Genomic DNA, 24568 nt, shown 5'->3' with positions numbered 1-24568 from the left:
ATCTCTCCTGGAACAAGAAGGAATTGAGCATGTCGCCACTGTTCCTTACACCCCACAACAGAGCTCAATAGCTGAAAGAAAGTTCAGATCCGTCATGGAGGTGCATGTTCAGGGATGCATCTCTACCCCAAAACATGCGGGGAGACGCAGAAGGAACTGCGACCTCTCTCCAAAATAGTCTGCCAACAAAGGGAGCCAGATGTGCACCTTTTGAACTTTGCTGTGGGAAAATTCCTAGCCTGTCACACATCTGTGTATTGCGAAGTCTTTGTTGCCACCGCGTTCCCAGGGAACATAGACACAAGCTTGACTCCAGAGCGCAAGCAGGTATTCTTGTGGGATACGCCTCTGGAGGAAAAGGACACAGAATAATGGACTTACAAACAGGCGAAGTAAGTGGACGACATGCAGCTTATTTTGATGAACACAACAAAGCTGACACAAGAAATAGTGTTGTGGATTTTTCTGAGGAATCAGAAAAAGTCCAAGATCTTGTCTACTTTCCCTCCCTAACCTTGTAATGTCCAGATCTGCCTTTGTACACAAAGTCGAATAATGGACAAATTTCTTATGTTCTTGCTTTCGTTGATGATTTGATTATTGCCACAGTAAATGACAGAGACCGTGCGCAGGTTGTGAAAAACTTAAGCAAAGATAAAACAAAATAAAAAAATTCCTTCCAGTAGGACCTTAAAGACCAACTAAGTTAGTTCTTGGTATGAGCTTTCGTGTGCATGCACACTTCTTCAGATGTATGCACACGAAAGCTCATACCAAGAACTAACTTAGTTGGTCTTTAAGGTGCTACTGGAAGGAATTTTTTTATTTTGTTTTGACTATGGCAGACCAACACGGCTACCTATCTGTAACTTAAGCAAAGATGTTGAGGTCAAGGAACTGGGAAAGATCCAGTTCTACCTTGGAATTCAAGTGGAAAGAAAAGAAGGCAGTTCATTTCTTCTTAGCCAAAAGCAGAAGATTTATGGACTGATCCAGAGCATGCAGATGCAAGAACCACAGCCATGACTTCTGACTTTTTAAAGAATCGAGATGACTCAAAGCTGTTGCCGCACTGAGGCAACAATGAGTAGTGATTGGAAAGCTTTTCTATCTTGTTACTACTACATGTAGACCTGACTTAGCCAATGCTTTGACCAAAATGGTCCAAGGCCTGGAAACGATGCCTTGTGAGGAACGGCTAAGGGAGCTGGGCATGTTTAGCCTGGAGAAGAGGAGGTTAAGGGGTGATATGATAGCCATGTTCAAATATATAAAAGGATGTCACATAGAGGAGGGAGAAAGGTTGTTTTCTGCTGCTCCAGAGAAGCGGACACGGAGCAATGGCTCCAAACTACAAGAAAGAAGATTCCACCTAAACATTAGGAAGAACTTCCTGACAGTAAGAGCTGTTTGACAGTGGAACTTGCTGCCAAGGAGTGTGGTGGAGTCTCCTTCTTTGGAGGTCTTTAAGCAGAGGCTTGACAACCATATGTCAGGAGTGCTCTGATGGTGTTTCCTGCTTGGCAGGGGGTTGGACTCGATGGCCCTTGTGGTCTCTTCCAACTCTATGATTCTAATGCAGTGGGAATTCTGAGTAGAAAGGTAAATGTTCCCACTGAATATGACTGGGTGGGTGTAAAAAGATTGCTTCGCTATCTACGGGGTATAATAAACTGTAAATTAAGACTACCAGCTGTTAGTAATCCTGAAATGATTGGTTTTACTGATGCAGATTGGGTTGGATGCTCGACTGATTATAGATCCACAGGTGTGTTTATGTTTGGAAATGGTCCCATCTCATGGGGGGGGGGGCAGTTATACAGTCATACCTCGGGTTAAATGTGCTTCAGGTTGAGCGTTTTCAGGTTACGCGACCCGAAAGTAACGGAACACGTTACTTCTGGGTTTTGCTGCTTACTCATGCACAGATGCTCAAAATGACATCATGTGCATACGTGGAAGTGGCAAAACGCAACCCGTGCATGCACAGTGGCGCAGTTACATGTTATGTTCTACTCGGGATGCGAACGGGGCTCTGGAACGGATCCCATTCGCATCCAGAGGTACCACTGTATACAGAATTGTTAGTGTTCTCTTCCACACAGTCTGAATACATGGCGGCCACAGAAGCATGCACAGAGCTGGCCTGGCTAGATCAACTAACCAAGAACTTTGGGTTGGTGAGAAAGGATCCTGTCTGCCTGATGGAGGAAAACCAGAGTTGCCTAAAGCTGTCCCAGAGCGAGAAATTCCACGCCAGGTGTTTGCGAGGCTGTCCAAGATGGACTTGTGGAACTGTCTTACTGCCATGCCAAAGAGGTGACTGCAGACATCCTGAAAAAGCCCCTACCAGAGGAGAATTTCCAGAACCTTTGTGTCAAGCTGGGACTCTGGGTGGCTGAATAAAAATTGTGTATATAATTGTATGTTGTATTGTATGTGGGATGTTATCATCAGTGACGCAGCCAAAGACAACATTTCCTCTTGGCCAGAGGGGACACCCAGGAGAGTGTGGCTCCAGCCAGGAGGACTTCCTGACGCACCTGGTCTGGAGGCTCCTCCCCCTGGGCGTGGCCAGGTAGAGGGGCGTGGCCCCGGCAGATCCTGCAAAACGCATCCTCCTTTTTCTTTGCTCTTTTGCTCTCTTGCCAGCAGCACATGGCTCATCCTCACAGAGTCTGGAAGTCACAAGGGAGAACGTCTGAGGTTTAGCTCAGACTTCTTTTCTGAGGTTTAGCTCAGACTTCTTTTCTCTGCAAATTTAACTGGAACCACAGGACAAAGCCTGCCTTTCAGATTTACTGCTGTGAGCAGAATGTAAGTAAACTTTGCTCTTGCTTTTAAACAAAACTGTTGTGTTGTTATTATTATTTTGAGGAGGGAATTAAACGGGGAAATTTGCCAGCAACAAGCCAGACTGCATTGCTCAACTTACCATAAATGATTCCAATGAATCCATCAACTTGCTTCCAGCAAATGTGCTCTGCTCCTTGTTCACTCGCGTGAGTGAGGAGGGATAAAATTTAATCCATATATCCTCTCCTGCTTTCTTCAATATTCCCACATTTCTCCCCCTTTGGCTGATTTTTTATTAGGATTTCTCATGCTATCTTAAAAATCACCATCATTTATTATTATTTATACCCCGCCCATCTGGCTGGGTTTCCCCAGCCACTCTGGGCGGATTCCAACAAAATATTAAAAATACATTAAAACATCAGTCATTAAAAACTTCCCTAAACAGGGCTACCTTCAGATGGGGGGGGGGGGGCTTTTTGCATTGCCAACGGCAATGACATCTGATGGGAGGGCATTGACCAGGGCGGGCGCCACCACCGAGAAGGCCCTCTGCCTGGTTCCCTGTAACTCGGCTTTTTGCAGGGAGGGAACTGCCAGAAGGCCCTTGGAGCTGGGATGGTTTAAAAGGCTGAGGGGAAATGGCCAGTAGCGTTTACGTGGGCGGTAGCCTTGAAACTGGCCTCTCTGTGTTCCCAGGGTTGGGCTAGATGAGCCTTAGGGGTCCCTTCCAATGCTACAATTCCCTGATTCTATGGGACCTCTGGGGAGATGGGCTTCAACCTCAGAAGCAACTGCAATTCAGACCAAGCCGCCTTTGCCCTTCATATCCGGGGCTAAGAATGGGCGATTTATTATTAGATCCAGGAAGAGGCTTCACATTTTATCTGTGAGGACCAGACGGATCTGTGAGCAAGGAGGAGACCGGGGTGGGGGGAGGGGTCCCTTGGAAGGGAGCCCGGACTCCTGGGTCCTCCGAGAGGGGAGGGGAATTGGGTGGCTCAAAGTGGAGGGGGGGTAGCAAGGCTTCCTGGGTCCTCTGGAGGTTAACAGTGGCCTCGCACTGTTGGCCCAGTGAGCTCAGGATTGGCTACTCTGACCTCCAGCCTCTCTCCAAGGTTTCAAGGATGGTTTGGAGGCACCAGGATTCGAACCCACAACCTGCTGCATGCCAAGCAGGTGCCATAGAGCTATGGCCTTCTCCAAATTGGGGGGGGGGGTAGGTTTAGTTAGGACCCCTGGGATCATCAGGAAAAGAACTCAGCAATGGAATAAATGGGTGAGGAGGGGGCGCCTGGGAGCCAGGACAAGAGTGCATCTGAGAATATGCAGAGTGTTCTTCCCTGACTGCCTGGGATTATGGAACAGGGCTGCCAGCTGGATTTCTTAGAATCCTAGAGCTGCGAAGTTTCAAGGGACTCCTGGGGGTCATTCAGACCAACCCATGACAGTGCAGGAACCACAGGCCTCCCTAAGCCTGAGCAGGTGTTGCAGGAATTTACTCACCTGGAGTACTGTGTCCAGTTCTGGGCACCACAGTTCAAGAAGGACACTGACAAACTGGAACGTGTCCAGAGGAGGGCAACCAAAATGGTCAAAGGCCTGGAAACGATGCCTTATGAGGAACGGCTAAGGGAGCTGGGCATGTTTAGCCTGGAGAAGAGGAGGTTAAGGGGTGATATGATAAAAGGTAAAGGTAAAGGTACCCCTGCCCGTACGGGCCAGTCTTGACAGACTCTGGGGTTGTGCGCCCATCTCACTTAAGTGGCCAGGGGCCAGCGCTGTCCGGAGACACTTCCGGGTTACGTGGCCAGCGTGACATCGCTGCTCTGGCAAGCCAGAGCCGCACACGGAAACGCCGTTTACCTTCCCGCTGGTAAGCGGTCCCTATTTATCTACTTGCACCCGGAGGTGCTTTCGAACTGCTAGGTTGGCAGGCGCTGGGACCGAGCAGCAGGAGCGCACCCCGCTGCAGGGATTCGAACCGCCGACCTTTCGATCGGCAAGCCCTAGGCGCTGAGGCTTTAACCCACAGCGCCACCTGCGTCCCAAGGGGTGATATGATAGCCATGTTCAAATATATAAAAGGATGTCACATAGAGGAGGGAGAAAGGTTGTTTTCTGCTGCTCCAGAGAAGCGGACACGGAGCAATGGCTCCAAACTACAAGAAAGAAGATTCCACCTAAACATTAGGAAGAACTTCCTGACAGTAAGAGCTGTTTGACAGTGGAATTTGCTGCCAAGGAGTGTGGTGGAGTCTCCTTCTTTGGAGGTCTTTAAGCAGAGGCTTGACAACCATATGTCAGGAGTGCTCTGATGGCGTTTCCTGCTTGGCAGGGGGTTGGACTCCATGGCCCTTGGGGTCTCTTCCAACTCTACAATGCTATGATTCTATGTCCAGGTTGGGGGGGGGGTTGCCCCTCCAGCAGATATCATGCACATGCAGCCCAATTGCTTTTGTGACTTTTGTGATTTGTCCCCACAAAACACTTCATCACAGTTTCTTCTTATCTATTCAAAGGGCCTTTGCTGCACGATACCAAATGTAAGAATTCACTGATAAATGGATCTCTGTACTGGCTCACTGGGAAAACTTCAGAAATTCATCTAGACCTGTGAGCTCAGCTCCTCAGCAGCCCCTCTGCCTGAATGATAATCTCTGGCCTCCTGACACCTGAGTGCCAGACAGGTAGCCATTCCAGAAATAACATACCCAGATGAAGGCAAAAGGGTGGGATTAATTTGGCTGGGAAAAAGGGAAATGTAAAGATCTCTTTTGTTACATTTGATGGGTGTTTGGTGGAGGGCAAGGAGAACCATGGGGCAGGGTCCAGGATGCTCAGATTACGGCCACCAGACCTCCCCTTTCATGATGTAACCATGATGTAGTTTGGGGGGTATAACATGGGGATTAAAGGTAAAGGGACCCCTGACCGTTAGGCCCAGTCGTGGCCGACTTTGGTGTTGCGGCGCTCATCTCGCTTTACTGGCCGAGGGAGCCGGCGTACAGCTTCCGGGTCGTGTGGCCAGCATGACTAAGCCACTTCTGGCGAACCAGAGCAGCGCACGGAAACGCCGTTTACCTTCCCGCCGGAGCGGTACCTATTTATCTACTTGCATTTGGACGTGCTTTTGACCTGCTAGGTGGGCAGGAGCTGGGACCGACCAACAGGAGCTCACCCCGTCGCGGGGATTTGAACCGCTGACCTTCTGATTAGCAGCTAATAAAAGTTTGGGTTCTCTTTTGTTCTGGGCTTCCATCTTGTCCCACCTTGAGGCAGGTGGGAGTCCCATCGCGACAGTCTTCAATCAAGACCAAGCCGACTGGCTGCTGTTTTGCTCTGGTATTCCTGGCTGGGGTCCTTGTTTTTTGTCCAAGGGAGACCTCAGATTTCTCAGATAACACAGGTCAGGTGGGATGAGGCTGAATTTGGAAACTTTCAGCAGGGGCGAAGGACTGAGGTGCTTCTAACCTCCCAGCACAACTCCATCGGGGCGGATCTACAAAGCAGCCGGCTCCTTTGACCCTTCTGGAGAAATTGGAGGTATCTGGAGGGCAGAGAGCTCAGCTTTCCTGATTCCCCTTCTTCCCCTGCCCCAGAGATCTGTCCAGCAGCAGCCATATAATCCACCGACAGGTGCAGGAAGTGAGCGGAGCTCTGAAAGCGAACACCCTTCCTTGGGAGCCCAAAGCGACCTCGAAATAACCTCAGGGAAAAGTCTGTGCTCTGGAGCCTGCCATTGAGGCGAGAGAAGCCATGGGGCGAGGAGTCTGGCTGGGGGCTCTCCTCTGCTGGGGGTCTTTCTGTAAGAAAGGGATGGGGGTTTCATGTGGAGGGGGGGAGAAGAGGGTCAGGCATAAAGGGGGAGCGGAGGTTTTGCAGGGAGGGGGCAGTTTTGTATCTATTTGAAGCAAGGTGGGGGGAATAGCAGGATTGTCCCATCGGAAGGGACCTCTGAAGGTCATCCAGCCCAACCCCCTGAGAAGCAGGGAGGCCAAATGGTTTTAGGGTTAAGTTCTTGCTCAACTGGCTCATATTCTGTTTTCCCTGTTTAGGGAAGCTTTTAATGTTTGATGCATTACAGTATTTTAATATTTTGTTGAAAGCCACCCAGAGTGGCGTTATACCCCAGATGTGCAGGATATAATTTTATTATTATTCTTATTATTCTTATTCTTATTCTTATTCTTATTATTATGCCTCCACACAATTCCAAATACGAGAGCCCTCTTCAAATATTGGAAGGGCTGCCGCATGGAAGAGGAAGCAAGTTTGTTTTTCTCCTGCTCTGGAGGGCAGGACTCGAACCCGTGGCTTTGAGCAACAAGATTCTTACTAAACACCAGGAAGAACTTTCTGCGAGACGGAAGGTGGCGGACTCTCCTTCCTTGGAGGTTTTTAAGCGGAGGTTGGGCGGCCGTCTGCCATGTATGATCTAGCTGAGATTCCTGCGTTTCAGGGGGTTGGGCTAGATGACCCCATGGGAGCCCCTTCCCCCTTTACAATTCTACGATCCTGTTCAATCCTCCAGGGCTGCTGGAGGCCAACGAGGACCTCCGCCTCTACAACCACCTTTTCAACAACTACGACAAAAGGGCCCGCCCGGCGCGCAACGAGGGAGACGTGGTGGAGGTCAGCATCAAGATGACCCTAACCAACCTCATCTCCCTGGTAAGCTGGGCTGCATGTTCCCCTCCCCAGACCCCCCCCCCCCGAGCCCCCATCCTGCTTTTAGGGGCTGCCATCCAGAGTCACTTAGATCGCTTTTTCTTCCCCCTCCCTGAATTTCTCCTGTCCTCTTTTAAAGCCATCCACTTTGATGGTCTGTAGTGATCAGATGGGATTACTCTGAGGAACTGTAAAATATGCATCAAGCCATTGTGTCCATGATGAAAGCATTGCGCTGACTGGGTTTGATTCATTGACAATAATTCCTGATCAAATCCCACATCCCTCTGCATCTCTGATTTCTCTACAGCTGACAGGCACATGTCAGCATTCTGAAACACAGGCCAGTTGCTGTTTATGACCTTTGGGGTTTCCTAAAAGCATTCCTCCTTGTTTCCTATTTTATTTACTCTGGACTACTTGTTGTTATTGTTGTTTAGTCGTTTAATCGTGTCCGCTTCTTTGTGACCCCCTGGACCAGAGCACGCCAGGCACTCCTGTCTTCTACTGCCTCCCACAGTTTGGTCATGAGTCTGACCAAACTGCGGGAGGCAGTAGAAGACAGGAGTGCCTGGCGTCCCACCATCTCGTCCTCTGTCCTCCCCTTCTCCTTGTGCCCTCCATCTTTCCCAACATCAGGGTCTTTGCCAGGGAGTCTTCTCTTCTCATGAGGTGGCCAAAGTCTTGGAGCCTCAGCTTCAGGATCTGTCCTTCCAGTGAGCACTCAGGGCTGATTTCCTTCAGAATGGAGAGGTTTGATCTTCTTGCAGTCCATGGGACTCTCAAGAGTCTCCTCCAGCACCAGAATTCAAAAGCATCAATTCTTCGGCGATCAGCCTTCTTGATGGTCCAGCTCTCACTTCCATACATCACTACTGGGAAAAGTGTGGCTTTAACTATACGGACCTTTGTCGGCAAGGTGATGTCTCTGCTTTTTAAGATGCTGTCTAGGTTTGTCATTGCTTTTCTCCCAAGGAGCAGGTGTCTTTTAATTTTGTGGCTGCTGTCACCATCTGCAGTGATCATGGAGCCCAAGAGAGTAAAATCTCTCACTGTGTCCATTTCTTCCCCTTCTATTTGCCAGGAGGTGATGGGACCAGTGGCCATGATCTTCATTTTTTTGATGTTGAGCTTCAGACCATATTTTGCACTCTCCTCTTTCACCCTCAATAAAAGGTTCTTTAATTCCTCCTCACTTTCTGCCATCAAGGTTGTGTCATCTGCATATCTGAGGTTGTTGATATTTCTTCCGGCAATCTTAATTCCGGCTTGGGATTCATCCAGCCCTGCCTTTCGCATGATGAATTCTGCATATAAGTTAAATAAGCAGGGAGACAATATACAGCCTTGTCGTACTCTTTTTTCCAATTTTGAACCAGTCAGTTGTTCCATATCCAGTTCTAACTGTAGCTTCTTGTCCCACATAGAGATTTCTCAGGAGACAGATGAGGTGATCAGGCACTCCATTTCTTTAAGAACTTGCCATAGTTTGCCATGGTCGACACAGTCAAAGGCTTTTGCATAGTCAATGAAGCAGAAGTAAATGTCTTTCTGGAACTCTCTAGCTTTCTCCATAATCCAGCGCATGTTTGCAGTTTGGTCTCTGGTTCCTCTGCCCCTTCGAAATCCAGCTTGCACTTCTGGGAGTTCTCGGTCCACATACTGCTTGAGCCTTCCTTGTAGAATTTTAAGCATAACCTTGCTAGCGTGTGAAATGAGCGCAATTGTGCGGTAGTTGGAGCATTCTTTGGCACTGCCCTTCTTTGGGATTGGGATGTAGACTGATCTTCTCCAATCCTCTGGCCACTGCTGAGTTTTCCAAACTTGCTGGCATATTAAATAGTTCAGCTGGAATACCATCACTTCCACTGGCCTTGTTATTAGCAGTGCTTTCTAAGGCCCATTCGAACTGGACTACTATGCATGCTCAAATAGCTCCTTGTAGTTTTAATCTTTAACTTTGTCCCACATGGGGTTTTTGAAATCTGATTGGTTCTTACGAACCCTGTGTAAAAAGTTCTTTTGTGAATGAAATGACCTGGGCCGGAGGGTGGAGACACATTATTATTGGCACCCCTCCCAGAGTCTTGCTGGTCAAGCCTTGTGTGTATTCTATTAATCAGAGTCCAACCCTTCCTTTGCTTTGGGAACGCCACAGTGGTCATCCCTGCCCCCTGTGGCAGGGAGTTCCACTGGTGAACGGGGGCAAACCTGATACTCAGGTTTCTGCCAGAAGGCTCCTCTCCCAGTTTATGACATACTGGTAGTTATGACAAATGTATGATGTTTTACTAAGGGTGTCATGGGTGAGCAGAGGCGTTTTCCTTTAACAACTCTGTGCTATGTGAAGAAATGTTTTATTCCTCTTTTTTTAAAAAAGCATTTTTATTGAGTTTTCTTTAACATAAATCAAACAAAACATATACAGTAAAGGTCTATATTCTTATGCCCACTTATTTTTATTATGACAGTTCTCTCTGTTTTCTATGCATTACAAAATGAAATCGAAAACCTTTACTAATTTTTTTTAATGGAAAGAGAGAACTGCAGAGTTAGAAGGGGCCCCCAGAGTCATCTAGTCCAACCCCCTGCAGAGCGGGAATTGCAGCTAAGGCCCTTGTAATAAATGAAAATCTGCCCTTATTCCCTTATGGGGGACACAAGAGCCCTTCTAGAGTCCTTTGCAGGTTCTCCATCGGTCGGAGAAAATAACAGAGGCCAACCAGAGAATATTGAGAAGCAAAGCAGCTAGTCTGATCTATATTGAACTGTTGCAACAGGGTGCCCCCTTCACACGCAGGAAAGGAGGAGGACCCCGAACCAAGGTGTGTCCGCCCTTATATAGACATTTTAAATTCCCTGCCCTGGAGCTCAAGACCACCCCCAGATACATCATGCCTACATCACAGAAAGGGCGGTCTACAACAGAAATCTGAGTGCGTTGTTTACCTCCTGTCTGGCAGATTACTCGTTAATTCTTACTTGATTGGATACCTTGGGGAGCCTGGCCAGTCTTTTGTAATGCTTGGACTACTGCAATGCTCTCTATGTGGGGCTACCTTTGAAGGTGACCCGGAAACTACAACTAATCCAGAACGTGGCTGCTAGACTGGTGACTGGGAGCGGCCGCCGGGACCACATAACACCGGTCCTGAGAGATCTGCATTGGCTTCCAGGATGTTTCCAAGCACAATTACAAGTGTTGGTGTTGACCTTGAAAGCCCTAAATGGCCTCAAGGGCCCAGTAGACCTGAAGGAGCGTCTCCACCCCCATCGTTCTGCCCGGACACTGAGGTCCAGCTCCGAGGGTATTCTGGCAGTTCCCTCCCTGCGAGAAGCCAAGCTACAGGGGACCAAGCAGAGGGCCTTCTCGGTGGTGGCGCCCGCCCTGTGGAACACCCTCCCACCAGATGTCAAAGAGAACAACAACTACCAGACTTTTAGAAGACATCTGAAGGCAGCCCTGTTTAGGGAAGCTTTTGGTGTTTGATGTATTGCAGTATTATAATATTTTTTTGGAAGCCGCCCAGAGTGGCTGGGGAAGCCCAGCCAGATGGGTGGGGTATAAGTAATAAATTATTATTATTATTAATGATAAATACTTAGTTCCTGAGCCAGGTCACAGGCTCACCTTATTCCTACACAGACATACCCTTAAGACAGGATTTGTGAAGGAAAAGACAATGGGGAGGCTTTTCCATTTTCCTTGACCTTGCAGAGAAATCATTTGGTCAGTTTGGGAGTCAAAATGGTATCGGGGCTGTTTTCCTGTGCTGCTCCAGACATGTGGTCCAGACATCTATGTATGTGCTTGGTTGGTACATTAATGAACATTTATATTACATTATATATAACCTTAAATGTTTTATTTCACCCCACACCCTTTTCTCTCCTCAGAACGAGAAGGAAGAGACCCTGACCACCAACGTCTGGATTACACAGGTAAGTCTCAGGCTGCTTCTCCCCCTGGACGGCAGGGGCATTTGGGGCTTCTGGTCCCCAGAGAAGCCGTGGGGTGGGGAGCAGATTCTGGCTCGACATCAGGAAGAACTTTCTGGTAGTAAAAGCCGCTGGGATGGAAGGTGGCAGCCTCTCACTCCTCGGAGGTTTTTAAGCAGAGGTTGGGGGCCCAGCTGCCACGGATTCCTCAGCTGAGATTCCTGCATCGCAAGGGGTTGGGATGGATGACCTTCGGGGACCCTCTTTTGACCCTCCAGCTCTGTGCTTCTATCATCTCAGCAATGGGTCGATTACCGGCTGGAATACAAGAGCGAGGACTATGGCGGCATCCCGGTGCTTCAGGTCCCCGCGGACAAGGTCTGGCTTCCAGACATCGTCCTGGAAAACAAGTGAGTCTTATTTTTCAAAATGTATTTATATTAAAGATTTTCTTAGTTTACAAAAGTATGTGCAATGTCTCTCTCTCTCTCCCACCCCCCAAGTAACATTTTTTACAGATCAGCTTCATTTGTTGAGACATTCAGGGAAATGGGTGGGGGTCAGGTGGCGATGATTCTATTATACTTAATATATGTGGGGTTTTGTTTCAGCGTCGCTTGTGCAGGTTCTGTGCTATTCACTTGTGTTCCTTAGAAAAACTAACCAATAAACTGAAACTGGTAAAAGGTAAAGGGACCCCTGACCATTAGGTCCAGTCGTGACTGACTCTGGGGTTGCGGCGCTCATCTTGCTTTACTGACCGAGGGAGCTGGCGTACAGCTTCTGGGTCATGTGGCCAGCAGGACTAAGCCGCTTCTGGCGAACCAGAGCAGCGCACGGAAACACGTTTACATTCCCGCCAGAGCGGTACCTATTTTTTCTACTTGCACTGGTGTGCTGGCCCTTCCTCGTCTTCCTCACCCCTGCTGCCCCCTTCCTTCTCTCTCTCTGCCCCCCTCCAGCATCGACGGAAATTTCGAGGTGGCTTACTTCTGCAACGTCCTAATCTACCCCGGGGGGTCCATCTTCTGGCTGCCCCCGGCCATCTTCCGCAGCACCTGTGCCATCGAAGTCACCTTCTTCCCCTTTGACTGGCAGAACTGCTCCCTCATCTTCCGGTGAGAGCCTGGGGTGGGGAGCTCATGGTGAGGGGTTCGAAACACACGCTTGGACCCGCGCCCAGGAAACGCTGCCAAGGACTCCAGGTCAGGGGCTGGAGAAAGGGCAGCTGGGACCTGCATCACCCGAAGATGGATTTAGCTGCGATTCCTGCATTGTGCGGGGTTGGGCTGGATGACCTTTGAGAGTCCCTGTGGCGTGTGAAATACAGAGCAGTCAAATACAACACATTCCTAGAGTGGACATTAAAAGGAGGTGTCTGGACCAGTCAGTCGGAACTTTCTGTGTCCTCCTGGGCTGGGACAAACTTCCTCTACATGTGACCAGAGGTGGGCGTGTGACCTCACCTGTGCAGGTAACGAAAAACCCAGAGGAGATAGCCATCTCTCTATATATGTAACAAATACTATGGGCAATATGGACAGATGCAAAATATATAGATTATGAAATAATATACGGTTGAAAATGTTGACAATTAGGACCCGGGAAGGGGATGGGGAAAGTCCTGAGATTCAGAGAAATCTCTCTATAGTACTGGGTTTTCTTACAAACTTATATTTGTAAAATCAAATAAAAACAATTTCCAAATAAGAATAAGAATACAGTCAGCTCATGGAAGACGCCACGGAAGCACAGCTTTGCCCTTGATCTCTCTCCAGGTCCCAATCGTACAACGCCAGGGAAGTGGTGCTTACATTTGGGGGCGACGACAAGACCGGGGATCCCGTGGAGCAGATTGTGATTGACCCAGAGGCTTTCACAGGTAGGGGACCGGCGTCAGCCTTGGAAGGGGGTGGGGGGAACCTTGGAGGGGCAGCGAGTCCAGACCTGAAGACCCCCACCCTGCTTTCCGTCCTGGAGAGACGCTGGAGGCATCGCTTGCCCCCCAACCCACCCTCTGCTTCTCTCAGCCCCACTGCCATGCCCCCTTCTGTCTCCCCCCAGAGAACGGGGAGTGGGCCATTCAGCACCGTCCGGCCCGCAAGGTCCTGGCCCCCATCTCTGGGGTGGAGGCCCCCGGCTTCTCGGAGATGCACTACTACCTCATCATCCAGCGCAAGCCCCTCTTCTACATCATCAACATCATCATCCCCTGCGTCCTCATCTCCTCCCTGGTGGTTCTGGTCTACTTCCTGCCTGCCGAATGTGAGTCGTCGTCCCCGGGGAGGGAAGGGGGGCAGGGCGAGGGAGGAGAGACTTGGAAGGGACCCCCAAAGGCCAACAGATGGCGGCTAACAGATTGAGGTTGAATCCTGACAAGACAGAAGTACTGTTTTTGTGGGACAGGAGGTGGGCAGGTGTGGAGGATTCCCTGGTCCTGATTGGGGTCACTGCACCCCCGAAGGACCAGGTGCGCAGCCTGGGAGTCATTCTGGACTCACTGCTGTCCATGGAGGCGCAGGTCAAATCTGTATCCAGGGCATCTCCATCTGGTACGCAGGATGAGACCCTACCTGCCTGCAGACTGTCTCGCCAGAGTGGTGCATGCTCTGGTTATCTCCCGCTTGGACTACTGCAATGCGCTCTACGTGGGGCTACCTTTGAAGGTGACTCGGAAACTACAACTAATCCAGAATGCGGCAGCTAGACTGGTGACTGGGAGCGGCCGCCGAGACCATATAACACTGGTCCTGAAAGACCTACATTGTCTCCCAGTACGTTTCCGAGCACAATTCAAAGTGTTGGTGCTGACCTTGAAAGCCCTAAATGGCCCCAAAGGCCCAGTATTCCTGAAGGAGCGTCTCCACCTCAATCGTCCATCCCGGACACTGAGGTCCAGCGCCGAGGGCCTTCTGGCGGTTCCCTCACTGCGAGAGGCCAAGTTACAGGGAACCAGGCAGAGGGCCTTCTCGGTGGTGGCGCCCGCCCTGTGGAACGCCCTCCCATCAGATGTCAAAGCGATAAACATCTACCTGACATTCAGAAGACATCAGGGAAGCTTTTAATGTGTGACATTTTAGTGTATCTTTCATCTTTGTTGGAAGCCGCCCAGAGTGGCTGGGGAGACCCAGCCAGATGGGCGAGGTACAAATAATAAATTATTATTATAATTATATTATTATCCAGTCCAGCCCCCTGAAATACAGGAATCGCAGCTGAAGATTGCCTTCTCCAGACTCTGCTTAAGGAAGCAGTCCAACGGCTCCTATCCTCAGAACGTTCTTCCAAATGTTTAGTTGGAATCTCTTTCCTGGCAACTTGAAGCCATGGGTTCGAGTCCTACCCTCCGGAGCAGCAGAAAACGAACTTGCTCCATCCTTAATAATACAGTGGTACCTCGGGTTACAGACGCTTCAGGTTACAGACTCTGCTAACCCAGAAATAGTACCTTGTTAAGAAAGTTGCTTCAGGATGAGAACAGAAATCGTGCGGCAGCAGCAGGAGGCCCCATTAGCTAAAGTGGTGCTTCAGGTTAAGAACATTTTCAGGTTAAGAATGGACCTCCGGAACGAATTAAGTACTTAACCCGAAGTACCACAATAATAATAATAATAATAATAATAATAATAATAATAATTTATTTATATCCCGCCCTTCCCAGCCGAAGCCAGGCTCAGAGCGGCTAACAACAGTAAAAATAACACCGTTTACATAAAATCACAATCAGTTAATTGAAATACTTTCTAAAATCAATTCATTCTAAAATCAAATTAAAGGCAACCATTGGGCTGTGCCTTGGCCAAAGGCCTGGTGGAAGAGCTCTGTCTTGCAGGCCCTGCGGAAAGATGTCAAGTCCCGCAGGGCCCTAGTCTCTTGTGACAGAGCCTTCCACCAAGTCGGGGCCAGTACTGAAAAGGCCCTGGCTGTGGTCGAGGCCAGCCTAACCTCCCTGTGGCCCGGGACCTCCATGGAGCAAACCTTGAGATATTTGAAGATGGCTGTCATCTCTCCTCTCAGTCTCCTCTTCTCCAGGCTAAACATAGCCAGGTCCTTCAACCGTTCCTTATCAGGCTTGGTTTCCAGACACTTTGATCATCTCAGTCACACCTCCCAACTGGTAATATCCCCCTTAAATTGTGGCGCTCCCAAAATTGGACGCAGGACTCCCAGCGGGGTCTCCCCAAGGCAGAACAGAGCAGGACTTTTCCTTCTCTTGATCGGAACACAAGACTTCTGCTGACGCAGCCTAGAATCACATTCGCCTTTTTTGCTGCTTCCTCTCGCCGCTTGCTTCTTCCCGGGCAGCTGGAGGCCAGAAAATCACCGTCAGCATCTCTGTCCTGCTAGCCCAGACTGTCTTCTTGTTCCTCATCGCCCAGAAGGTTCCGGAGACCTCGCTCAGCGTCCCCCTGATCGGAAAGTGAGTCATCCCGCCCGGCCGGCGGAGCCAGGACTCCTGGGTTCTTGGGAGAGTGTTTGCCCATATGTGGGGAGCAGGGTGGCAATTTGTGTCATGGACAGGCGGCAACTCGACCTAGTGGGGTGGATTATGGAGGGGAGGGGGCTCAGGATGTCCTGGGAGCCCCACAACACAGACCCACACTCTGGGAAGGGCCGCAGCTCTGCTTTGCAAGCAGAAAGCCCCCGATCCCTCCATGTGGACTAGGATCTTGCATTGCTTTTAGGGGAAGGGCTCAGCTGGAGAGCCCCCCTGCTTTGCATGCAGAAGGCATGAGATGTGAACCCCATGCCACACCTCCAGCTGGGGCTGGAGGGAGAAAGACCCTCTGCCTAAAACCCTGGATGGTCGCTGCTGCTGCTGGCCCGTGTTGACAACACTCAGCTTAAATCAACTTTCCTGTTTCCTTCTGCTGGGCAGGTACCTGCTCTTTGTGATGGTGGTGGCCACTCTAATCGTCACAAACTGCGTCATCGTCCTCAACGTCTCCCTGCGCAGCCCCAGCACCCACACCATGTCGCAGCGGCTGAAGCACGTGAGGTTGGGGGGCAGCTGGGGGGGGGGGGGCTTCTGCCATTTGCCCAAGGAGGGTGGTGAAGCCAGCCCCACTCAGATCAGGGGCAATCCTGCACAAACCCAGCCCATGCGAGAGCATTTATAAAGTTTTGTTTTTGTTTTTTAAAATAATATTTATTCAAATTTTAAAGGTTACAAAGAGAATCAAAAAAGAAAACAAAACAGTACATAAAAGCAAATCACATCCAAGAAAAAGTAAAAGAGCGAAAACAGAAAAAATTAAAATTAAAAATAAAAATACAGTCAAAAAGTCAAAAAGAAAAAAGAACAAGTCAAACCTTTACATATTTTCCTTTCTTTAACTTATTTCCTTGACTTCCTCACACCTCCCCTCTTTATATTCTAGTTCAGATAGGTATTTCAGCAAATCCTTCATCTTGTTTTTATCCTAATAATTTATCTTGATAACCTGTAATTTTTCATTCTCTCTTTCACCAATTATCCATCCATTTTTACTTTATTTAATCTTATTTCTCATTAAAACTGATATATTTGAACTTATTCTCTTAAGACGTTTCCCCTAGGGTAATAAAAATTTCATTACACGATTTGTCCATTTTTCATTAAAAATAATAATAATATAAAGTTTTATTTTTTTGGGGGGGGGGACCTGCCAAAAAGTCCCCAATTGGGAAGGGCTCAGAATTTCTCAGCTGGACCCCCTGCAGGCTCTGGTCCCCAGCTTCCGTCTCTTGGGGTTGGGGACTCTGGAGTCATTCCCAGACCGGCTGTTGTAGTTTGAACCCATGTCATCCTGCTTAGAGGGAACATGAAAACTATTTGGCTTTCCAAAAAGCAGTGTGCTTCTTTGACAAAACAAGCTGAATGTCGTCCAGCCATGAAAACGATAGCTGGTTTGAGTTCCTCGCAGCCCAAAACATAATAATAATAATAATAATAATAATAATAATAATAATAATTTATTTATACCCTGCCCATCTGGCTGGGTCTCCCCAGCCACCCTGGGCAGCTTCCAGCAAAGTATTATGTTGTATTATTTTACTGTTGTTAGCCACTCTGAGCCCAGCTTTGGCTGGGGAGGGCGGCATATAAATAAATTATTATTATTATTATTATTATTATTATTATTATTATTATTATTATTAAAATACAGTGGTCTCTTAAACATTAAGTTTCCCTAAACAGGGCTGCCTTCACCTCGCTGGAAAAAAAATGGCAAGAATTAAGCCTCACCCCCCCCCCAAAAAAAAAATTACAGGATGGTTGAAGTTAAATTTGGAACTGACAGGTCCAAACAGGTCCTAAGAGAAGGTTCTTTGTGAACGGTCCCCCATCTCCTGTCTCCCCCCATCCCAGGTCTTTTTGGAGCTCCTTCCACGCTACCTGGGCTCCAGCTTGGAGCCGGCGGAAGAAGACCCCTGGGACGCCCCCCGCCCTCGACGGCGCAGCTCCTTCGGAGTGATCCTGAAGGCGGAGGAGTATATCTTGAAGAAGCCGCGAAGCGAGATCCTCTTTGAGCGCCAGGGAAAGCGCCACGGGCTCCAGAGAGTGCCAGGATACAGCACGGCTTGTGAGTCCCCCCTCCCGGGGGGTGGAAATCTGGGGGTCACGGGTGGGCAGGAAGGGGGCAAAGGGCTGCTGGTGGAGACGCCTCGGCTCTCCTAGAATCGCACAATCAGAAGGGGACCTCAGGGGTCATCTAGTCCAACCCGCCCCAGGGATCTCGGCTAAAGCATCCCCGACAGGTGCCCCCCCCCCCAGATTCTGTTTAAAATTCTCCAAGGAAGGAGAGTTCCAGGAAATCTGTTTCTCTGTCGAATGACTCTCACTGTCAGAAAGTTAGTTTAGTTGGAATCATTAGAAGCCCTGGGTTCAAGTCCCCCCTTCATTTATTTCCCACCCCCCTCCAATAATTTTTTATTATTTTCTTTACAGTCATTCTTACATTACATTAATCAATATATAAACCTTTTTTCCTCTGCCCACCTTGCAACTTCCCTCCTTCCCTTCAGCTGGTATCCCTTTATCAAACCCACTCGCGTATTTTAACTTTTTACATCTTATCTACATTGTAGGGATAACGTCAGTCCTGCTAGTGTCTTTGAATTTTCACAGTTATCCTTTAAGTATACAATAAATTTACTCCAATTGCCCTGGAATTTCGGATCCCAAATCCTGGTGGTCAGTTTGGCTAACTCCGCACAATCCATCATTTCCGCCTTCCACTCCACAATAGCAGGCGTTTCTTGTGATTTCCAGTTTGGGGCCAACAAAGTCCTCGCAGCAGCTGTGGTGTAGAAAAATAGTCTTTGGTCTGATTTCTTAATCTCCTTTTCCATCAAGCCAAGCCAAAAAGCTTCTGGGCTTGCTCTCTCTTCAATGGAGCGGCCCTTCAGATATTTAAAGATGGCTCTCTCGGTCTCCCCTTCTCCAGGCTAAACAGCCCTCAAGCGGATCCAGGCCCTCTTCTGCCCACCATCCAGCTTGTCTATTTTTTCCTTTTTAAATTTATTTATTTGGTTTCCCAAATTAAAATTTTACAGCCATGTATCCAACACGAATCATAAAAACCAAGAAATCTCCTGGACTTCCAGCCTCCCCTTTGCGGGTCCTATTATTATTATTATTATTATTATTATTATTATTATTATTATTATTTTGTATAATTCTTATTAAAGAATTAAACAAAACATATTATCCAAAAACATGTCATCCTTAATCCCCCCCCCATTTTCCTCCCTTGCCCCACCCTCCCAAACAACCCCCCCCCCTTCCCTCAGTCTTTGGTTTCTTTTTGCATACTGTTCTCTGCATGTTACAAAAACATATAAATCCTTAAATTGTTTAACTGATTATTGTCGATAAAAAGTTTATGTTTATTCAAAACCTGCCAAGGAGTCCAATTCACTTTGTTGCATCTTCAAATACTTTGCAAAGGGTTCCCATTCCTCTTTAAAGTCACAGTTATCCTTGTCCCGTAGTTTGTGTTTCAATTTTGCCAGCTCTGCATAGTCCATCAATTTTTCTTACCATGATTCTTTAGTTGGAATTTCTTCAGTCTTCCATCCTTGTGCTATTAGAACTCTCACGGCCGTTGTCGCATACATGAAGATGTTTTTTCAGTTTTTCTGGCAGGTCTTTCCCTACAATCCCTAATGGAAATGCTTCCGGTTTTTTAACAAGTGGAACATTTTCTTCAATTCATTATATATCATTTCCCAAATTGTTTTAAATTGCATTACAATCCCACCACATATGATAAAATGTCCTGTTATTAATCCTTTCCTCCCACATCTTTGATGGTAACCCAAATTCCATTGTGTCCAGGATTCAGCCTTGTAGTTTAAGGTTGTCAACCTGGTGTGCAACATCTTTCTTTGGCGAAGGAGGAGTTGTGAAATGTGCATGAGTGTGCAAAGTTGTGCGTAGCCAAGTATGGCAAGCTCTTAAGCTTTTATTCCTCTCCCCCCCCCCCACAGATGGCCTGGATGTGGGGGGGACCAGCACCCTCTACAAGAACCTGGCCAGTCTGGCCCCCGAAATCAAGGAGTGTGTGGACGCCTGCAACTTCATTGCTGAGAGCACCAGGGAACAGAGTGCGGACAGTGCGGTGAGCCCCCGTCTTTCCTCCAACCCCCCCCCCCCGCCCCGCGGACATTGTTGGGAGAGGACCTGGGAGAGATCAGGGTTCGAATTCTGCCACTTGCTTGGCCAGGGAGGACCTTGGCCCAATCGCTGCCTCCCGAACTCACTTTCCTTGCAGGGTTGTCATGAGAATAGCAGTGGGGGGTTTGGGGTAACCCTATGCAAAGTGCTTTTTTTCCTTCTAAAAAATATGTTTGGGATTGGGGGGCAACTCCCATCTCTTGCGGGGGTGCAATTAGTGCCAGCACCGTCCGCTAAGAGTTTGGGTGTAATCTTCGACACCTCCCTTTCCATGGAGGCGCAGGTTGCAGCTATAACAAAGGCGGCATTTTTTCATCTCCGCCAAGCTAAGCAGTTGGTCCCTTACCTTTCCCGCCCCGCCCTGGCCACAGTGATCCACATGACGGTCACCTCCAGGCTTGACTACTGTAATTCGCTCTACGCGGGGCTGCCCTTGAAGCTGACCCAGAAACTCCAGCGGGTGCAGAATGCTGCGGCGAGGCTCCTCACGGGGTCTCTGCCATGGGAGCATATTCACCCCGTGTTTTTTCAAGTGGATTGGCTCCCAGTGGAGTACAGAGTCAGGTTTAAGTTACTGGTTTTGACCTTTAAAGCCCTTTGTGGCCTATGACCCTCGTACCTACAGGACCGCCTCTTCTGGTATGCCCCACGGAGGAGCTTACGGTCTTCAAACAAAAACCTCTTCGAGGTCCCAGGCCACAGGGAGGTTAGGCTGGCCTCAACCAGAGCCAGGGCCTTTTCAGTAGTGGCCCCGACTTGGTGGAACGCTCTGTCCCAAGAGACTAGGGCCCTGCGGGACTTGACATCTTTCCATGGGCCTGCAAGATGGAGCTGTTCCACCAGGCCTCTGGCCAAGGCACAGCCTGAACCCCTCTCTCCTTCTGTAATCTTCATAGAACTCTAACCCAAAGGTTGCCATTAATTTGATTTTGAATTGATTTTGAATTGATTTTAGAATGCTGTGTTACTTTTATTGTTGTTAACCACTCTGAGCCCAGCTTTGGCTGGGGAGGGCGGGATATAAATATAAATATAAATATAAATATAAATATAAATATAAATATAAATATAAATAATATAAATATAAATATAAATAATATAAATATAAATATTTAGGGGTACTCTCGTTTTGACTCAAGAAAATCACCATTTCATAGTGCAAATTGGGAAGAATAAATACAGTAAATGGACAAAAGTACAAAGATTCGCAAAACGTTTAGGGGTTCAGGATCCCCCCAGAAAAAAAGCACTGCCTATTTGCCATCCTTGAGCTCAAGGAGCAAAATAAAAAGGGCACACAAATGTATTAAATAAAGTAAACTCCTCTCAGTCTCAGCCAGGATTGTATTCCAGCATCTTCTGGGTGGCAAAATCTAGAACTGTAGAGGCGGAAGGGACCCTGGGGATCATCCAGCCCACCCCCCTGCATGGCAGGAATAAACAGCTATCCCATCGGGGGATCGAACCTGCAACTTTGGCATAATCAGTACCGCGCTCTAACTGACGGAGCTATGCAGGCTGCGTTTGCGGCCTGGTGCCTATTAGGTAAAGGGACCCCTGACCATTAGGTCCAGTCGTGACCGACTCTGGGGTTGCGGCACTCATCTTGCTTTACTGGCCGAGGGAGCCGGCGTACAGCTTCCGGGTCATGTGGCCAGCAGGACTAAGCCTCTTCTGGCGAACCAGAGCAGCGCACGGAAACGCCGTTTACCTTCCCGCCAGAGCGGTACCTATTTATCTACTTGCACATGACGTGCTTTCGAACTGCTAGGTGGGCAGGAGCTGGGACCGAACAACAGGAGCTCACCCCGTCATTGCGGGGATTCGAACCGCCGACTTTCGGATCAGCAAGTCCTAGGCTCTGTGGTTTAACCCACGGTGCCACCTGCGTCCCTATTAAGGGATTGGAGGCCCCCAAAATGTCTCTCTTGCCCTCCCCCCCCCCACCTTCAGGGCCTGCCCCCCTCCACAGGGAGAGCTCTGACCCCCGCCCTGCTTCTCTCTCCCTGCAGGAAATGGAAAACTGGGTGCTGATTGGGAAGGTGATTGACAAGATGTGCTTCTGGGCGGCCATGGCTCTCTTCGCCATTGGCACCCTCGCCATCTTCGCTATGGGGCAACTCAACGCCGTGCCAAGCAACCCCTTCCCGGGAGAGGAGCTCTAGGAGTAGGAGCACTGCGCATGAATCAGCCCCGGAGTGTGTGTGGCACAGGGAGCTCCTCTCTGTGGTTTCGGTGGGACCTCTGGGGTCTCCAAGCTGCTTGACCTGAGTTTTGTGTCCTGCTCTCCAGCAAGCAGGTCTGAACAGGAGGGTTTTCTGAGGATCTCAGAAGGTCTGCCCTCACCAAACCCGGATGGAGACATGATGAGCTGTCTCTGCAAAGCAGACCTGGTTGTGTGCGATTGCAAAGTCTGCATATGTTTGCAGAGGCCCGATAAAAGATAATGTGACGAGTGTTGTGCTATTTTGAAACACACACACACCCTTTCTGAGCTGGCTTCTGCAATGTCCTGACAAATGCCGCATGTGTCTTGTCTTTCCATCTGCGGCAACCTTTGGATAGAATCCTAGAATTGGAAGGGGTTCCCCAGGGGTCATCCAGGAATCGCACCTCAAGCACCATTGACAGGTATCCATCCAGCATCCCTTCAAAAACCTCCAAGATCGTCTGTTTCAATGTCAAACAGTTCTTGCAATCAGAAAGTCCTTCCTTGTGTTTCATACTAGTCTCCTTTCTTGTTGTTTGAAGCCATGGGTTCAAGTCCTGCCCTCCAGAGCAGCAGAAAACAAGCTTGTTCCCTCTTCTATTTCCTCCCAGTCTCCTCTTTCACAGGCTAAACATCCCCAGATCCTTCAACCGTTCCTCATCAGGCTTAGTTTCCACACCCTTCATCCTCTTGGTCTTTATCCTCTGCACACCTTCCAGCTTGTCAGTATCCTCCTTAAATTGGGACCCCCAGAACTGGACACAGGATTCCAGAAGCCCGTGTCTTTTCTTCTTTGCAGTGGAATAATTTTGAACCCTGGTTCATGAGTGAGTGCGGAGCGGGGCTGCCGCTGCCTCATTCATTTCTCACTTTATTCATTTCACAAAACCTATATATTCCACTTGATTGTAATAAAAGAAAAGGACACTCGGAGAGGTTTGCAAAAAGAGGTAAAACAAGGAAATCGAGAGAGAAATTCACAGCCGTGCTGTAAAAGGTACAAAAGATGAAAGCGCTGAAACTATTTTACACTCGCCTCAGTTTTCTAAGCGACTGGGGGCAGGCTCGTCTGAAAATGCAGGGAAGGCGCCTTCTGGATCTCAAGAGGCAGGGAGTTCTGCAGGGCAGCCGCTGCCACACGAAACCCCAGTTGCCGGGAGCCCTTTTGGAGGCGAGGCGACCAGAGGAGGACGCCCTAATCTGGTGCTGGCAGACATGGGTTCAGTTCCTCGCCCAGGAAAGTCCCAGTCTTGTTTTTTGCTTGGGGAGGGCGCTGGAAGGGGAGGCGGGCGGTGGGGGCTCAGGAAACCACAGAGAGTCTTCCGCTGCTCAGGGCGCAGGAGATTGGGCTGTGGGTTCGAGTCAGGGCGCCAGAGAGCGAGCGAGCGAGCAAGGCGTTGAGTGGGACCAGGAGAAGCCCAGGAGGAAGGTAAGATTCGGGGGGTGGGGGGGTGGAAGACATTAATTTTTTGGTGGAGGGGAGGGAGTTCTGCTGGAAGACCCCATGGTCTGCTCTTGCCCTGGCCGGAAAAGCAGCGGGCAAGCTTTTGGATGCAACAGAATTCCTCGTCAGGCTGGAACGAGAAGGGGAAACCATGTTCTTAGCTGTGGCGAGAAAGATTGTGGTGCATATCCTGGAAAAATGGAGTGTTTGTTCTGCAGTCAGGATTGATTGATTGATTGACTGATTGATTGATTACCCAGCCTTCATTATAAGGTCCCAGGAAAGGCTGCAGCATCAAAACACAATATAATTAAAAACGACTTTAAGTAACTGAACCACCACAGAAATAAGGTGGGTCATAAAAAATAGCCCTCGAGTGTCAAAAGAAGTCAAGCCAGAGAATGAGAGTCTTCGGCAAGGCGCCGCTCCTTAGGCAGGGAGTTCCACAGGTCAGGGGCCGCCACAGAGAAGGCAGGCCTCTCCCCCCGGGATGTCACCCCCCACCAAGGCTCCAAGGACAGAGGGAATCCCGAGAGGCCCCCTCTGCTCCCTCAGCACTTGGGGGGGGGTCTGGAGGGAGGGAGGGGGGTCTTTGAGGAGTTTGGGGGTTTGAATATTTCAGGGCTTGGAGCCTCAGTGTGAGCACCTTGAACTGGGCCCGGAAATGAAACGGGCAACCAGCGCAGCTGTTTTGAAACAGAGGTGATGGAAGGTGATTGTGGCCCTGGAAAGGCACCCGAGGGTCATCTAGTCCAACCCACTGAGATGCAGGAACTTGAACTGAAGCCTCCAGGACAGATGGGCCCCCAATGGTCAGGGATGATGGGAGTTGTAGTCTAGCAAGAGC

At 49.1% G+C, this 24568-nt stretch overlaps 1 protein-coding gene across 5 annotated transcripts; it reads left to right on the top strand.

Annotated features, from left to right (window-relative positions):
• Positions 1 to 2725: 2725 nt before the first annotated feature.
• CHRNE (cholinergic receptor nicotinic epsilon subunit) lies at positions 2726 to 22521 on the top strand. Of its 5 annotated transcripts, none has more exons than XM_079951959.1 (12): positions 2726 to 2817; positions 7331 to 7470; positions 11365 to 11409; positions 11707 to 11816; positions 12369 to 12524; positions 13185 to 13288; positions 13471 to 13671; positions 15712 to 15826; positions 16286 to 16400; positions 17759 to 17972; positions 19882 to 20012; positions 22081 to 22521. In XM_079951959.1, exons 2-12 carry the CDS (start codon positions 7444 to 7446, stop codon positions 22231 to 22233), a joined length of 1371 nt encoding a protein of 456 aa, XP_079808085.1. In that variant the 5' UTR covers positions 2726 to 2817; positions 7331 to 7443; the 3' UTR covers positions 22234 to 22521. The 5 variants fall into 5 exon arrangements, with proteins under 5 accessions (XP_079808085.1, XP_079808086.1, XP_079808087.1 ...); XM_079951960.1 differs by lacking the exon at positions 2726 to 2817 and adding an exon at positions 4903 to 5006; XM_079951961.1 differs by lacking the exon at positions 2726 to 2817 and adding an exon at positions 6111 to 6342.
• The last annotated feature ends 2047 nt before the right edge of the window (positions 22522 to 24568 follow it).

Source organism: Podarcis cretensis (genome assembly GCF_951804945.1).
Source record: "Podarcis cretensis genome assembly, chromosome: 13".
Taxonomy (NCBI): domain Eukaryota; kingdom Metazoa; phylum Chordata; class Lepidosauria; order Squamata; family Lacertidae; genus Podarcis; species Podarcis cretensis.
This window is presented reverse-complemented; position numbering and strand designations above follow the sequence as displayed.

Bases quoted from the DNA above. Each gene is read 5' to 3' on its own strand.
- CHRNE (XM_079951957.1), top strand. From the start codon at position 6,556: ATGGGGCGAGGAGTCTGGCTGGGGGCTCTCCTCTGCTGGGGGTCTTTC. The intron at 7,471-11,364 runs GTAAGCTGGGCT...TTCTCTCCTCAG, and splicing joins TAACCAACCTCATCTCCCTG to AACGAGAAGGAAGAGACCCT. The intron at 20,013-22,080 runs GTGAGCCCCCGT...CTCTCCCTGCAG, and splicing joins AACAGAGTGCGGACAGTGCG to GAAATGGAAAACTGGGTGCT.